At 44.0% G+C, this 17,248-nt stretch overlaps 1 protein-coding gene across 8 annotated transcripts in view; it reads left to right on the forward strand.

The window, feature by feature from the left end:
- Window positions 1–17,248, forward strand: part of PITPNC1 (phosphatidylinositol transfer protein cytoplasmic 1) — a 318,834-nt gene that overhangs the window by 172,118 nt on the left and 129,468 nt on the right. For all 8 annotated transcript variants that reach the window (XM_021929335.2, XM_021929336.2, XM_003913328.4 and 5 more), the window contains 2 exons: window positions 3,678–3,766; window positions 5,020–5,027. In XM_021929335.2, coding sequence (XP_021785027.1) covers window positions 3,678–3,766; window positions 5,020–5,027 — 97 coding nt within the window. The remainder of the gene's footprint in view (window positions 1–3,677; window positions 3,767–5,019; window positions 5,028–17,248) is intronic.

Raw genomic sequence — 17,248 nt, forward strand, 5'->3', positions numbered from 1 at the left:
GAGGCCAAGGTGGGTGGGTCACTTGAGGTCAGAGGTTCGAGACTAGCCTGGCCAACCTGGTGAAAGTTCGTCTCTACTAAAAATACAAAAATAAGCCTGGCGTGGTGGCACACACCTGTAATCCCAGCTATATGGTAGGCTGAGGCGGGAGAATCCCTTGGACCTGGGAACTGGAGGTTGCAGTGAGCCAAGATTATGCCACTGCCCTCCAGCCTGGGCGACAGAGCAAGCCTCTGTCTCAAATAAATAAATAAAGTAAGTAAGTAAGAAACCAAAGCTTTTGAAAAGTCTGTCTTTGGGAGGCGTTGACAAAGCATCTGGGGGAATACGACGCTGGTTATGGTATCATTTTGCCCCTCTTTTTCCTCAATGTCTCTAAAGCCTGAGCCCTGGTGAGATGGGCCACTGGAGGTTTGACCCTAGCCTATAGACCAAGGAGACTTGATTCAAACTTGCTCCCTTTCTAACAGAGAGGCTCTTGTTTGACACTTGAGAGTGAGCTTGACTGACAGACTTTTTCTTGGAATTGTAGGCTGTGTGACAGTATACATCATGAAAGTGACAGTAACAGTGGGGACTAATTTAATTCCATTTTCCTTTACAGGCCCTGATAAATCATTGCTGCAGGGAAAAATAAATTTTGCTTTCAGACAAATGATTCGAATAATGATGTGCTCCGAGGAAATTGGGGGCTGAGAGAAGATCTGTTAGTGGGCTTAAAAATATTTAAATAGCGCATCATGGAAGTTGTTGCAAATGCCTCTCGTACCTGGCCTGGAAAATACCAGAAGGAACCTCCTTTCTAGACTAATTAGAAGAGTCCAGGCCGTGCGCTGTGGCTCATGCCAATAATCTCAGCACTTAAGGAGGCTGAGGCGGGCAGATCACCTGAGGTCAGGAGTTCAAGACCAGCCTGGTCAACCTGGTGAAACCCTGTCTCTATTAAAAATACAAAAATTAGCTGAGCATGGTAGTGCATGCCTGTAATCCCAGCTACTCGGGAGGCTGAGGCAGGAGAATAGCTTCAACCCAGGAGACGGAGGTTGCGGTGAGCCAAGATTGCGTCACTGTACTCCAGCCTGGGGGACAGAGCAAGACGTCTCCCAAAAAAGGAAGAAGAGTTCCATAAAATATCAACCATCTTGACTAAATGATTGTGGTTTTTTAGGTCATCTCAATGGAAAAGATCATTGATTATCATGCTGCATATCCTATATAAGTTGGTGACTGAAACACCTAAAATAGATTCTAGAATCTGGGGTCCTGAGGGACCATTTACAAATAGGAAAAGTCTCGACGTGGATGGAAAATGGCCAATAATTTTCACCTCTCTTCTAGAAAATGATTGTGGCTCAGGAGTCTGGTTCTGCTGGGAGGCGTTTAAAATGCTGTAAGGAATGAATTATGGGGTGAGGAGGTACTTGGGCCCCAGAGTACTACTATGCATGAGGATTGGAGTGAATTTGAGGAGGGGTGCAGTGTAGATGGAACCCCTGCCCGCAAGAGGACAGTGGAGAATGGGCTTTAATACTGTAGAGAGACATATGCGTTTTGTCTAAGCTAAATAATGCCTGGCTTACTTGAGGGAGATTCTCCATCCCTGTGTCAGTCCATTAAAAGCACAAGAAAATCACCCGTCTGCAACTGGAATCCACATCTTCCCACACTACCATTGGCATATTGCGCTCGGGTACGGGGGCAAACAGGAAGGAACCAGAGGAAGTTTTGCTCATGACCATTTCCTGCAAGCGAGCCAGTGCAATTTTCCCACTGTCGGCGTCACCTGAGTTGCACTCCAACTTTGGTGATGGATGGAATACATCATCAGCGAAAGCTATAAAAACCCCATCCTTTTGAGCAGTGTGAACGTAAGGGAAATGAGCAGTTACTGCAGAGAGGATTTTATAGGAGTGAAAAATTCTGCATCAGAGCAGCAAGGATTGTTATATGAATGATCAAACTGCTTCCGCTGACTCCTCACAGCCCACCTAAGAGCAGGGGCCTTCGTCTGACACTCACTCAACTTCCGGGGAGCTTTGCTTTCCCATTTGTTTTAACCCTGAGGAACAGCCGGGAGCTATGAGTTAGGTCCGGCCAGCCACTGAGAATCCATCTTTGTCTTTTCAAAAGCCAGGCCTGGTTACTGTCAGAAATAAGAGAAACAACTGGAAAAGACAGGCAAGGTACGCAGTATTTTACAGGCTCTGATTGTCATTTAGATTTCACATCCAAGAGGGGTTTGAGACTTGGGATTCTATTAGCTCCACGTGCCTTCCAGCCTCCTGGTTCTATCATCTTGGAATTCAGAACCGCTTCTTGATGTTTCTTATGGCCAACATGTAGCCCTAAGAAGCTGAAAGTCTGCGGAGTCTCCCTGGATCTGATCGACTGCTAGACATGAGCGGCCCAGACGCTTAGCTATAGGCCCCAGAGTAGGAAAGAAGCAAATGGTAACCTCTGGAAGGACAGAAACCCTTGATTATTGGGCTGGGATAAAAATGAAATCATGCAGATATGTCTTAAGGAATAGAAATAGTATATATTTCAATATAATATTTAAGGAATTAGCTGGGGCTGCACTGTTCTCTAAGGTTTGCCTCTGAAGAAAAACAAAACTTCATTGGTTTTTGGTTTGCAAAAGACCTTGGGACCTGTGCCTTTTGAGAATTTGTTTTCTGCAAATGACTGCTCCAGAGGAATGGCTGTGTCATTTTATTGGCTTTGTAATAACTTTCCGAAACAAATTGCCGCAAACTAGGTGGATTAAAACAACACAAATTTATCCGCTAGCAGTTCTGGGGGCCGGAAACCCGCAATGAAGGTGTCGGCAGTGGTGTTTCTTTCTGGGGAAACTGAGAGAGAATCTGTCCCGTGCCTCTGTCCCAGCTTCTTGGGTTCTTTGACTTGCAGCAACCCCACTCCCATGTCTGCCTCTGTCCTCGTGTGGCTGTCCCCTCGGTGTGTCTCTGAGTCTTAAATGTCTTTCTCCTTTCTCTTATAAGGATACCAGTCATTGGAGTTAGGGCTTACCCTAAATCCAGGATGATTTCATCTTGTGATCTTTAACTTAATTACATCTGCAAAGAGCCTTTTTTCAAATCAGGTCATATTCACAGTTACTGGAGGTGAAGATGTGGATGTATCTTTTGGGGCAGACACAATTCAACCCACTACAACTAGATTTTGTTCCTCTTCCTATCTCCAAGTTGCTGCTCTCTGTTGCTTTTGTCCATTTTCAAAAGGTCACTTGTATGGGTTGCTTAGGCTGACGTCTATCTCTAAGATTAGCTTCCTCTCCCTGCCAGTGTTTGGGCGTAAACATTCCAGGATACCACTCCTAGGAGACAAAGGTCAGGCTGGCCAACCCTCCAGACATGGAACCCTTCAGGCCCTGAATTCTCATGTCTTTGCAAATCCAAAGGGGACAGGCTGACAGTCTGATGGAGTCCCCCCGCCAGGCTGTAGCCTTCTGTCTTTACACGTTTTGAGAGCACTTGAATATGCACGGGAAGCAATTAACTATGACAGACACCAAAGAGATGGGGAAAGGGCAGCTGTGGAGAAAAGAGATGCCCCAGCATCCCCCTGATTTCTCTAGCATTTTATCCAGAAAAATGTGATAGTGTGGTGAGACTCTGAACAGATTCTAATTGTCCTTTTTCTTTCTTTCCTCTTAGCAAACTGCCTAGTTGGGCTAGAGCTGTTGTCCCCAAAATATTTTATGTGACAGAGAAGGCTTGGAACTATTATCCCTACACAATTACAGGTAAGTCTTTAGTACAACCGTATGCCACATGTAGTGAATGCAAGGACACAGCGTCGTTGAATTTCACTGATTTACAGTTGATGATCCAAGCAGGGCCTTGTGGGAGCCCTGTAGTATCCCTCTCCTTTTCTGATTTCTTACTTGCAGGTCATCAGCACTTCTAACACAGACACAGAGATGGCAGGTGTCAGGGGGACTAAGCTAAGCCCATTCCATCTTCCTTCTTAGAGTTACAATGAATAGCTTATCGAGGGCCAGGAGCAGTGGCTGACTCCTGTAATCCCAGCACTTTGGGAGGCCGAGGCCAGTGGATTACTTCAGGTCAGGAGTTCGAGACCAGCCTGGCCAAGATAGTGAAACCCCGTCTCTACTAAAAATACAAAACCAGGAGGCGGAGGTTGCAGTGAGCCAAGATTGTGACACTGCACGCCAGCCTGGGTGACACAGCGAGACTCCATCTCAAACAAACAAACAAAAAAAAACTTATGGAGAAGGAAGGTGAAGATCTTTATAGAGACGTTTCCAGAGGTTTTATGATTCTTATTTCCCTGTTTCCTCAATAATTCCCAAGTACTTTAGAGGTATGATTTGTCTATAAACAAGTTGCTTATTTTAACTTGTTTGTTTTTACTACTCCTAATTTTGACTATAATTTGTATAAAAGATTCTCTCTCTGCCTCCAGATGACTTCCTTTGCTATTAGATAATATGAAAATCTTAAGGTCGATTTGCCTCTCACTTGCAATGCAATGATAATAAACTGTTTGTACTGAATACTGTCCTAGAAACTGTGGCCAAAAAAGCTCAGAAGATTTGGTTTCTGCCCTCAAACACACTAACATTTGAAATCCCACCTCAACATCATCGTAACAAGCTCTTCTTATTGGTTACAAAAGCTGCTTTTCCACTTAAAAGATTTCCTTTATGGTTAATGAAATGCTCTACTGGAATTATTAGTCTTTCGTTTGCTTTTATAATGCCAACTCTTTGGTTTTTAATTAGCCACAAACCTATAGGGTAATTGAATCTTGTCTGACTGTTCTTATCTGCCCAGCCACAGAAGTATCATGAAAGAATTTCAGTGCAAACATGGAGACATTCAGTATTTATGGAGGTTTCATTAGTACATTTTTCGTAATTATAGTTCATCAGTATTTGTTAGTTCTGTGGTTTTATATTGCATATAAGCATGGTCTAAATCATCTTTTGTCTCTTTTCTTTCCCCTCTTCTTCAAATGAACCTGTGGAAACAGAATACACAGTAAGTTTCATTTAATTATTTTTAAATACTCTGTCTATGACCAGTGGAGTAATTGGAATGTCTCTTGTATTACTTGTCTTATCAATGTAATAATTTTTAGAAAGGAATAATTCAGTCAGAAATATTTAAATGTGGCTATTACATCGTTATATATAATGCAATAATTTGAATGTTCTCATTTGTTCAAGAATGTGAATCCTAATTTAAAGTGCCTTGATAGTCGCTTTACATAATCAGCCTTTGCTTGTAATTTTTAAATAGCTTGACTGCTTTGTTGGTGATAGTTCACTATAATAGAAGAACAGTTTCTAGCAACGTGATATTAAAGAGATGATGGTAGTTATCGATGGAAGGTGGAGCTTTTACTCATGGACTGTGTCCTGATTCCTTGTTGGAGAAGCTTGAAAGTGAAGAGGCCAATGTGCGAACTATTTTGCACAACAGAGATTTGGGTTGGGCAGGCGCTGTGGCTTGATAAAATTTCTTTTTTTCCTTATAGCCTCTAGTGTTACTACTTAGACTGAAAGAAAAAAAGACAGAACCTGTAATATCATTGTGTTGTGGTGTTTTCATTTAGATCATTTTCCCGAGCAACTAACAGGTCAGTCTATCGCAACAAGAAAATAGTGTATGATTTTTTTTTTTTTTTTTTTTTTTTTGGTGATGGAGTCTCACTTCATCGCCCAGGCTGGAGTGCAATGCATGATCTTGGCTCCACAGAAACTTCCACCTCCCCGGTTCAAGCGATTCTCCTGCCTCAGCCTCCCAAGTAGCTGGGATTACAGGTGTGCACCACCATACCCGGCTGATTTTTTTATTTTTTGGTAGAGATGGGGTTTCACCATGTTGGCCAGGCTGGTCTCAAACTCCTGACCTTAGGTGATCTGCCTACCTTGGCTTCCCAAAGTGTTGGGATTACAGGCATGAGCCATAACACCTGGCCAATAGTTATGATTTTCTGAGCTGTGTTAAGAGTTGAGTTTTTGGTTTCGATCCAGATTGCCAAAGGATAGAGAGGTGGTGAGAGAAATGGAAGAAAATGATTTGTCATGCCCTGGGCAGGAACATAGTACCCGACACATCGTAAGTGCTCAATGAATAGTTACTGAATGACAGAATGGGCACGTGAATTCTAGATGGATAAATGGTCCCAGCACAGGCTTTGGCGTCAGAGAGGCTTGGCTGTCCTCCGGTTTTGCCACTCACTGGCCAGAATTCCTAAGCAAGTGGCTCCCAACTGCCAATTCTTGAATTCACACTGGTCCTTGACTATGTTCTCACCAATCCTCTGCAGAATGAAGAAAAAACAGGAATAGTATTCAGAGATTTTTATAACATTGAATTTATTTCATCCAAAGTGCTGTTGGTAATTATATTCCATCATACTCGGATATTAAGATATCTTTTCTTTTTTGAAATAATAGGAATATATATAGTATTTCCCCCCACAATGTCCCTAACTTTGAAAAAAGAGGCAATTTTATGGCAAAATGCAAATGTAAAATTTTAGAAGCAGGGGAACCTTTGCTCTAGAACAAGCATCTTAACTTTTCTGAACCTGTTTCCTCTTTTCTGAAATTAGAATAATCCCTCCTTCCTAGAGATATTAGCAGAAGGATTCAATGGTCTACCCTTGGATTGGAAAACATTTTCTTTAGAGGGTCATATTGTCAATGTTTTCTGTTTTGTGAGTTATATAGTCTCTGTCACTGCAAAAGCAGCCTTAGGCAGTATGTAAACAAATTAGCATGGTCATATTTACCCAGGTTGCAGGTCAAATTTGTCCCCGAGGCTACTTTGCCAACTCTAAATATAATGCATAGAAAGCTGTTAGCACACTGCCTGTATACAGCAGGCAATTAAATGGTTCCCTACCACCAACACTTCCACTGCTTCTAGCAACTGCATAATCATCGAGAGAGACTTTGGGCTGGGTGCAGTGGCTCACACCTGTAATCCTAGCACTTTAGGAGGCTGAGGCAGGTGGATCACTTGAAGTCAGGAGTTCCAGACCAGCCTGTCCAACATGGTGAAACCCTGTCTCTACTGAAAATACAAAGAAAAAAAAATGTAGTCAGATGTGGTGGCAGGCACCTGTAATCCCAGCTACTTGGGAGGCTGAGACGGGAGAATCATTTGAACCCAGGAGGCAGAGGTTGCAGTGGACTGAGATCACGCCACTGCACTCCAGCCTGGGCAACAGAGTGAGAGTCTGTCTCAAAAATAAAAAATTAAAAAATAAAGTCAACAGTCATTTATTAGGCATCAGGGAGGTACAAAACATCATGCTAGATGGCATAACTGAGAGATTATCTCTGCCATTTGGGGTCACAATCTGGTTGGAAATAGCTGGACATTCCAGTCAAAGCCTGGCAGTCGTCAGCAAGTCCTGGACTCTTCTGGAGGCAAGAAGGGACTTAGCCAAGGAAACAAGTTGGCCTCAGACCTGTCCATTGGGCTGGATAAGCTCTGAACTGAGCTGCCAGCAGAGATTCATACCAGAGGGCAGAATCAATGGCTCTGGGAATCCAACCAGATAAAGCAGTTGCAATGTGAAAGGAAGGGTGCTGGCCTCTGCATTGGGGCCTTGAGTTTCGGGAACAGTCCCCAATGTGGGAGACGGGAAGAGAAGTACACAGCACTCAGGCAGGTTACTCAGTATCATGGTGCTAGAGAGATAAGGTTGCCAACTTTAGTAAGTGAAAATATAGGATGTCCAGGTAACTTTGAATTTTCAGATAAGCGGTAAGTAATTTTTAGTATACGAATGTCCCAGATGTTGTATGGGACATAATTATGCCAAAAGATTGTTGTCTCACATTTTATCTGGCAACCTTACGGGAGAGAGATGGTGGTGTGGAAGAACTGGTCTCAGAGACTCAAGTACAAAAATCGGTCATGAGAACAGGGCACACTGATGGGCCAAGGGAAGGGAGGGGGCCGGAAGTGCGTAACGTGGGAACCCATCCTGCAATTGACATGCCATAGGAGCTCTAAGGCCAGACCAGAGATTCAGCTGTCTGGTCTGAATCTCTGCTGGCAGCTCAGCTCAGAGCTTGTTCAGCCCAATGGACAGGTCTGAGACCAACAAATCAAATCAAGTGCATTTGATTTGGAGTGGTCGGAGGAACCACTCCAAGAGCCTTCCTGCCTCAGTTAGGATTGGCTCAGGAGGTAGAATGGAACGAGCTAGGCAGAGTTGGGGAAAATTAAGTGGTAGCAGATGAATACATAACTGTCGGCATTTTAAGGAAGACCTGTGTTGCATGTAAGTGTTAGAGTTGAAGTGCCAACAGAGGATTGTAGGAAGGGGAGAGGGATTCTGCCAGGGAGAAATATGAGGAGGTTTCTCAGAGAAGGTCGCATTTGGGCTGGACCTGAAGGGACAGTACAACTCCCACTGCAGAGGCCTGTTCTGTCTTAGCTCATGTTGCTCTAATGAAACACCACAGACTGGGAGCTTAAGCAGCAGACATTTATTTCTCACAGTTGCAGAGGCTGAAAGTGCTGGCCGACTGGGTTCCTGGTGAGGGCTGTCTTCCTGGTAAGCACGTGGCCATCTTCTTGCTATGCCCTCACATGGCAGAGACAGAGCAAGTTCTCTGGTCTCTTCTTTGAAGGGCGCTAATCCCATCATGAGGACCCCACCCTTGTGACCTCATCCCTACCTGATTAGGTCCCAAAATCCCACCTCCAAACCCCATTGCATTGGGGATTACGAATTCAACATAGGAATTTGGGGGAGACACAGTTCGGCTCATAGCATGCTCCTTCCAGGCCCAGTGGGCAAGTGATAGAGGTGGATCCTGGCCACCTGGACATATGGAGGGCAGGTCGTGGTACTTTCAGTGTCAGGTCAAGGTCTAGATTTAATTCTCTGTGAGGAGGTCACATTGTTCCTGGCTAGTTCACTTTTATTTTCCATCCCAAATATAGGACAGCTTTTCTTTCCATCTCCCTGGTGACCAGGGGATCCGGATTTTTCTCTCTGACTCTAGTGCACTCCTCTGGGCCTGCAATGTGCGGTTTGAAGCTGCCACCTCTTGACTCAGATTCAGCCGTGTTCTCACGCTCTCTGCCCACGACAGCCCTGGTGGCAGAACCCACCCTTGACTCTGACTGCAGAGTCTGCACCCAGGATTTATGACAGATGCTTTCAATTGCCTTAGTCTTTTTTCCTGTTTTAGATGCTTTTGAATTGTGCTCTTTATCCCCTGATCCTTTAATCCTAAATACTTCTTCTTGCTGTCTTTCCCAAGCTCCATAGTTCCTGTTCTGTGCCCCAAAGCAAAACTTCCCCAAAGTCAGAGCCCCAGCTAGGATCACGGTGCCCTTCCCTTCCTCAGAGAGGCAGCCTCAAGGGCTCGAAAACCTCCAAACCAATGTCTTCTCAGAAGGCATTAGTCTAGAGCACGAGGATGTCTATACTAGGATCCCCTAGGTCTCATATCTGACTGTTTAGCCTGTTACTCAGACCTCATGCTGCCCTCATTCGTGACAAAGCCCGGGCAAGGAAACCTATTTAGAGTCATCTAGGGCTTCAGCACTATCACAATTATCAAGACATAAGAGCTTTTTCATCACTGTGAGTGACTGCATGTGTTTAGAATTATGTGGAAATGCCATTTGCCCAGGAAGTGGGAAAAACATCTTTAGCTTGCTTATGGGGGGGAAAAAAAAAGTCTTAATTATACAGTAAACAAAGAACAACGCAATGACAGTTTCACAGAGGACAGACCTTCAACCAGTTCTTCCAAACTGGTAGGTTCTTCAGAAGTTGGTAAAGTCTGCAAAGAAAGATGCCTGAGGAGACTGGCTGCCTTCCAAAGGAGTTGATTTTGTTTTTCTAGAGCTAAAAAAAATAAAAATAAAAATAAAACACACACACACACACACACAAAAAACCAAACAGTCTGCTCTTTTAGATGAGCATAAATCAGCAGTATCAATTCAGCCTTGGTACTAATGAAGAACAAAGGATTTTCCTCTTGTTCGCAGGAATTTGAAAACTTAAGTTATAGGAAATTGATAGCGGGGACCTAGAGTATACAGTTGGTTTATTTATTTTGCTGCCATGACCAACCCTCTCCACCAGCATCTCTCTTAATAAGAATCCACAAAAGAGGAGAAATGGGATGCACCTTTGTGTTAATTAAAATGACAGAAGCAAAAGCAGGTGGGTCGTCAATGTTATGCAACATTTTAAATTATTTAGATGAAAGAGGTGGAAAAATAAAACTGTAACAGACCAGGGAGGCTGAAATGACTCTTTAATGAGAACCTCAAATCGTATTGAGCCACTGTGAGAGACAGATTACTCAGGGCTGGTTTGGAAGAGCCAAGAAAGAGAGGAAAGCCTGCTCGCAGCTGAGAGTCTGACATCGGTCACCCCAGGTGAACCCAGGTTATCTGCCCAGGACTGGCTATGGGGGGATTGAGGTATTTTTCTGAAAGCCACTAAACTGTCTGGGATAGGAATTGCACTCACAGTCTGGGCCTTATCAAGCTCCCCTAGTAATCCAAAGAGCTGATGGATGCTGTGTTTAGAGACCAGTGACCCCCATTCCTCACAAGCCCTGTCTCCCTTTTTTTTTTTTGAGACGGAGTCTCGCTCTGTCACCCAGGCTGGAGTGCAGTGGCCGGATCTCAGCTCACTGCAAGCTCCGCCTCCCGGGTTTACGCCATTCTCCTGCCTCAGCCTCCCAAGTAGCTGGGACTACAGGTGCCCGCCACCTCGCCCGGCTAGTTTTTTTGTACTTTTTAGTAGAGATGGGGTTTCACCGTGTTAGCCAGGATGGTCTCGATCTCCTGACCTCGTAATCCGCCCGTCTCGGCCTCCCAAAATAGTGGGATTACAGGCTTGAGGCACCGCGTCCGGCCCCTGTCTCCCTTCTTAAGCCTTTCTTCCCCTCACCTTCCCCTGAGTCCCAGCCAAGGGGCAGTACAAACCACTGTATTCCATAACTAGGAACACAGGGACAAGTCCAGGGAAGATTATGTTTATTATAACAGACCTCTAGGATTGGGCTTGTTTAGAAGGAAATTAAAGAAAAAAAATCTGGCTATCTCATCTACGATGTAAGCTAAGAGGGTGAAAGTCCCTAAGAGTCCCTTCTTGGAGGCCATGGGATCAGGAGTTAGTAGGTTAGGAAATAACTTTTATCTATGTATCACAATTAACCTTGGATGTCTAGTGCAGTACATAATTTTTTTTAGACAAAGGGAAGTATCCTTTTTTTAGGGACCAGGCCAAAGAAACAGTCCTCCAGTTTGGGGCACTGATGAACAAGGCAGCAATTAGGCACGGGCCTGAAAAGGACCCTTACAGAGAAGATGACAGTAAGGCCAGGTGTAGTGGTTCATGCCAGTAATCCCAGCATTTCGGGAGGCCGGGATAGGCGGATCACTTGAGGTTAGGAGTTTGAGACCAGCCTGGCCAACATGGCGAAACCTTGTCTCTACTAAAAATACAAAAATTAGCTGTGCATGGTGATACATGCCTGTAATCCCAGCTCCTCAGGAGGCTGACCTTGAACCCAGGAAGTGGAGGTTGCAGTGAGCCAGGATCATGCCACTGCACTCCAGCTTGGGTGACCAAGCGCGACCCTGTTGCAAAAACAAAAAACAAACAAACAAAAAAACCCAAAAACAAAGAAGATTATGTGAGACCGGTGTCATAATAGAGCCAGAACGACCGAGCTAAAAAATCTTCACAGTTCTAGAGAATTTAGATGGAAGCAGTCTAGAACCATTTATAACTACCATTTAAGATGGTGCACAGCCAATTAAGTAAGGGATGAGCTATACAGAGCTAAACAGATTTTATAATTACAGGACTTCTCAGAGCCTTTCCTATTCTAATGTACATTGTGAATCTCCAAAGGGAGCTGTGGCATGCAACATTTCCCAAGCTTATTTGTCCAAGGGATCTTGGATTTTGCAAGGCCAATCTTTTAAGACTTAGAGGCGTTCCAGAAACTTCTCTTCAGGTCAGAGCCATTATGTGCCCACTAGCTATGGCAGTGGATCAATTCTATTTCAGTAAATGTTGTGTTTTCTTCTAAATTTCAGTGAGCTAATGTGTTGCCTGCAGATGACTATTACTCAGATACCGAAGTTTTTTGAAGAATGCCCAACAGTAATGGAAGTGTTTTATTTTTAGAATCAGGTGACACAGAACCCATAAGTTCCTTTTCAAGCAAAGTCAGTTCTGTTCAACCACACAGCAAAGTCAGCAGTACGTTGGGATGGCAGTGGGTTTGTGCATTTGGATTTGTTTCCATTTAGAAAATGAACTGGTTGTGGCTGGGCGTGGTGGCTCACACCTGTAATCCCAGCACTTTGGGAGGCCAAGGCGGGTGGATCACGAGGTCAGGAGATTGAGACCATCCTGGCTAACACGGTGAAACCCCGTCTCTACTAAAAATACAAAAAAAGAAATTAGCTGGGCGTGGTGGTAGGCACCTGTAGTCCCAACTACTCGGGAGGCTGAGGCAGGAGAATGGCGTGTACCCAGGAGGCGGAGCTTGCAGTGAGCCGAGATCACACCACTGCACTCCAGCCTGGGCAACAGAGCGAGACTCCGTCTCAAAAAAAAAAAAAAAAAAAAAAAGACAGAAAGAAAATGAACTGGTTGTACGGGTGAGCCACTTGCAAACCAGCCTATTCGCAGATGTACCGCTGCCCTTGTGTGGGACCAGAGCTTGTCTCTACATCTCGGCAACCCAATTAGTGCCTGGTGAAGCAGGAGCTTTGGAACAGCCAGTTTTGTTTGTTCAGATTATCCCATTTCCATTTGCTCTAGCTGTTCCCAAGCTCTTCTTTGGACTTCAGAGAAAATTAACTCGGCCATTTTGAGGGGAGAGAGCAGGTGATAGAACACATGGCTCGACCGTAACACAACATAACATTTTAAAATTGTTTGCATTTTTTTAACACCACTTGAAATGACTTTGCAGAGGGCAATCAACAGAGAAAACAGAGTTGTTTAAGGGAATGTTCGGTAGAAGATTTTACTAAGAAACTCTCCTTTTCTTCTTTGTTGTTTATTTTCCACTTGGCAGTACTGAAAAATTTGATTTCCCTTCTGCCGTTTACAAATGTCTGTGGAGTTGTGTTCAGTTCAGTTGTTGAGATCTGCAGAATACAACTGGAAAGATTTTGTGGGCAGATTTCTTTCTGTAAAAATAAAACAGTATGACTATGGGTATACTAACATAGTATATTTCAGGGATTAAAGTGAATGCAAAGGCCGGTAGTGGTGGCTCACGCCTATAATCTCAGCACTCTGGGAGGCTGAGGCGGGTGGATCACTTGAGGTCAGGAGTTCAAGACAAGCCTGGCCAACATGGTGAAACACCGTCTCTACTAAAAATACAAAAATTAGCTGGGCGTGATGGCATGTGCCTGTAATCCCAGCTACTCCTGAGGCTGAGGCAGGAGAATCACTTGAACCTGGGATGCAGAGGTTGCAGTGAGCAGAGATCTCACCATTGCACTCCAGCCTGGGTGACAGTGTAAGACTCTGTCTCAAAAAAAAAAAAGAAAAAAAAAAGGAATGCCAAATTGCCCTGAGGTCTTTGATCTTTTTGATCAGTAAGATACTATGACCTACACAATAGTGTGTATTTCTTTACTGTCTAGACAAATGTTGATACATCTTTTCAGTTCAGAATTTTAAACATTGATACTATTTTCTTTTTTCTTTCTTTTTTTTTTTTTTTTCTGAGATGGAGTTTTGCTCTGTCGCCCAGGCTGGAGTGCAGTGGTGTGATCTTGGCTCACTGCAAACTCCACTTCCCAGGTTCACGCCATTCTCCTGCCTCAGCTGAGTGGCTGGGACTACAGGCGCCTGCCACCACGCCTGGCTAATTTTTTGTATTTTTAGTAGAGACAGGGTTTCACCGTGTTAGCCAGGGTGGTCTCGATCTCCTGACCTCGTGATCCGCCCACCTCAGCCTCCGAAAGTGCTGGGATTACAGGCGTGAGCCACCGTGCCCGGCCGATACTATTTTCTTAAGTGAGAATTTGCCAGGTTGATGAAGAGGGATGATTCTTAACCATTTTTAACAGAGAAGGCTTGCGATCTGAAAGTTTCCTACCTGGCCATATGCTCACCTGTATTTGGGAAGTCACACTGATCCATTCCCATCTCTGTTATTATTATTTTTAATTATAAAATAGAGACAGGGTTTCGCTATGTTGCCCAGGCTAATTTCAAACTCCTGGGCTCAAGCAATCTTCCTGCCTCAGCCTCCCAAAGTGCTGGGATTACAGGTGTGAACCACTGCACCTGGCCCTATCTCTGTTATTTACATGCAATTCTTCTTATTTGATGTGGTCTCCCTGTCTCTTTACATTCTTGTCTTCCATTATGGTATGTGGGTATCGGTATTCATGAGCATCCTCTGCTTATTTCTGCCTTGACAAGTCCAGCCCTAGATCGTATGAGCCTGAATTTCGTTTCCCTGCGTGATTATCCTAGAAGTGCAGGCAAATAGCAAACCATCCCCCATTCAGAAAACATGGTTTCATTCATGTCTTCGGCTCTGTCTCCCTTCTGGCCTTGCTTTCCTAGTGAGTTGCTATTACTCAGCATGTCAGAGGATGGGACGAGGATCCATGAGTGAATGAAATAATGAATGAACAGAAGCCTCTGTGTAGGGTGCGGGCTGATGAGGAGCAGCAGAGAGGCCTGCGTGCATTTCCGTGCTGTGGCTGGAATACAAGCAGCTGTTTTCCGGCTGTGTTTCGAAGCTCTGCCTTCCACACAATCCCTTCCTCTCACCCTCCTCCACGTCTCTTTCAGGTCCCACCATTCCTCTTGGCCACATTTTTCTTCCTATGCAGCATGTATTTAGGAAGTCACTCTGAATCATCCTCATTTTTATTATTTACATGCAATTCCTTTTCTTCCTTTCCTTTTTCCTTTAAAATTCTACTTTTTTTCTCCACTTGAGTTCCTCTTCTCACTTTTCTGGAACTCTCTTCTTTGCGATTTTTTTCTCCAACTACGCTGTCACCATTACCACCCACCTTATCTGTATCTAAAGTCATACATAGCCCTCAGAAGCCAGAAGGGCGAAGGGAGCTCAAATATCTCCCCTTATTTCCTTTGCATCTTTGCCTGTATGATAACTAAGGTTCTGAGTAGAGGGTGCCGTCAGACATTTACCTTTTTGAAATAGATGTGTGTATTAAAGATCTTCCATGCATGAAAGAGACGTTTATATTTTGCCTTCCAAACATGGGTTAAAATTTCTATCAAAACGGGGGGATAAAAATTTTTTAATAAATAAAGGAAGCTGAAAGGTATTTTAAGATCTAGGTGTCTACCAACTGTCTGTATACACATTTATCGTCCACTTTCTTCTACTTTTCAAGCAACACAGACTTCTCTCATTTATTTTCCAGTAACTCCAGCCCCAGAGTCCTAGAAGATAAATAAACCCTAAACTCTCTGCCTGCCCTCATTAGCACTATGGAACATTCTGGATGTGAGTCTCCTGTTGGTGAAGAGAGGAAACACTTGCAAATCTAGTTGTATTAATGATCCCATCCCAAGTTGCAATTCCCAGTGAGGCCTTGCAGCGCAGTTACTGTGATAACATAGAACACAGTACCAGAGAATCGATGTCATCCACAGGGGAACTCCATTAGAGAGAAAGTCAGGTCTGTATAGAGTTTCGTGCTCGTGGATAGCAGGGAACACGTTTTGCATACTGTCAGAACAAGATGGCAAGAGAAGAATGCATTGAATTCCAGATAAAAGCTAAAAGGAAATTATCTTTTAAAAGCCTATAAATACTTCATCAACTCCAAGCCAGCTCCTCAACTCTTCCATTTAACTTTCTTGATGCTAGGCCCCTTGTAAAGTGCTGCTTTCAGACAAGGAAGAATTTGAGCTGGTGAACAGGAATAAAGTGCTGAGTTACTGGGCTGAGGGTTCTTCTCAATGAGTGGTTTTCAAACTGTCCTTCTGTAGGTCCAGGAGATTCCATGGACAGGTCTCAGTGGCCATTCTGTCCCTAATATTTTATTTAAGGAAAGAACTCTGATGCCAGTTTAAATGGTTTGAAAACTACCGAACGGTAACATCTTTCAGCTCTTGCCCTATTCTAAAGACCATGAATAAGTGTGATGTATGTGAGACAGGAACCACTTGAAGCAGCAGTTCCCAAACTTAACAGATTTGCACCTCCTCCCTCCACTTAGTGGTGCTTATATTAGTCAAGGTTCTCCAGAGAGACAGAACCAGTGGTGGGGGGGGATGTGGGGAGAGGGAGAGATGGGTGTATGGATAGATAGATAGGTAGACAGATTATATAGATAGATTAGATACATAGATTAGATAGATGGATGAATAGATAGATGATCGATAGATGTTAATAGATAAGAGAGATGGATAGATAGATAGCTAGATTAGGTAGATGGATGGATAGATAGATGATAGATATTAATAGATAGATGGATTGATTAGATAGGTAGATTTGATGGATGGATGGATGGATGGATGGATGGATGGATGGATGGATATTAACAGAGAGATGGATAGATTAGATAGCTAGATTAGGTAGATGGATGGATAGATGATAGATATTCATAAATGGATTGATTAGATAGGTAGATTGGATGGATGGATATTAACAGATAGATGGATAGATAGATAGGTAAACAGATTAGATAAAAAGACAGATTAGATAGGTAGATTGGATGGATGGATGGATGGATGGATGGATGGATGGATGGATGGATTAGAGGGAATTTGGTAGGGAAATTGGCTCACGTGATTAGGGAGGCTGAGAAGTACCACAACAGCCCACCTGCAAGTTGGAGACCCTGGGGTGCCAGTAGTGTGGCTGAGTCCAAGTCAGAAGGCTTAGAACCATGGGAGCCACGAGTGTAGGTCCTGGAGTCCAAAGGCTGAGGAGCCTGGAGTTGTGCAAGGACAGGAGGAGGGGAGTATGTCCCCACTCCAGCAGATAGATCCATACATTCGCCTTTCCTCTGTGTTTGTCCTCTCCAGCCCCTCAGCAGGTTGGATGGTGCCCACCCACATCGAGGATGGATCTTCCTCACATAGTGCATGCCAACTCACATGCCAATCTCTGGAAACACCCTCACAGACACACCCAAAATGAAGCTCTACTAGGCTTCTAGGTATTCCTTAATCTAGTTAAGTTGATTCCTAAAATTAACCATCACAGTGTTCTTTATAACAT

Source organism: Papio anubis, chromosome 17 (assembly GCF_008728515.1).
Source record: "Papio anubis isolate 15944 chromosome 17, Panubis1.0, whole genome shotgun sequence".
NCBI classification, from domain to species: Eukaryota; Metazoa; Chordata; class Mammalia; order Primates; family Cercopithecidae; genus Papio; species Papio anubis.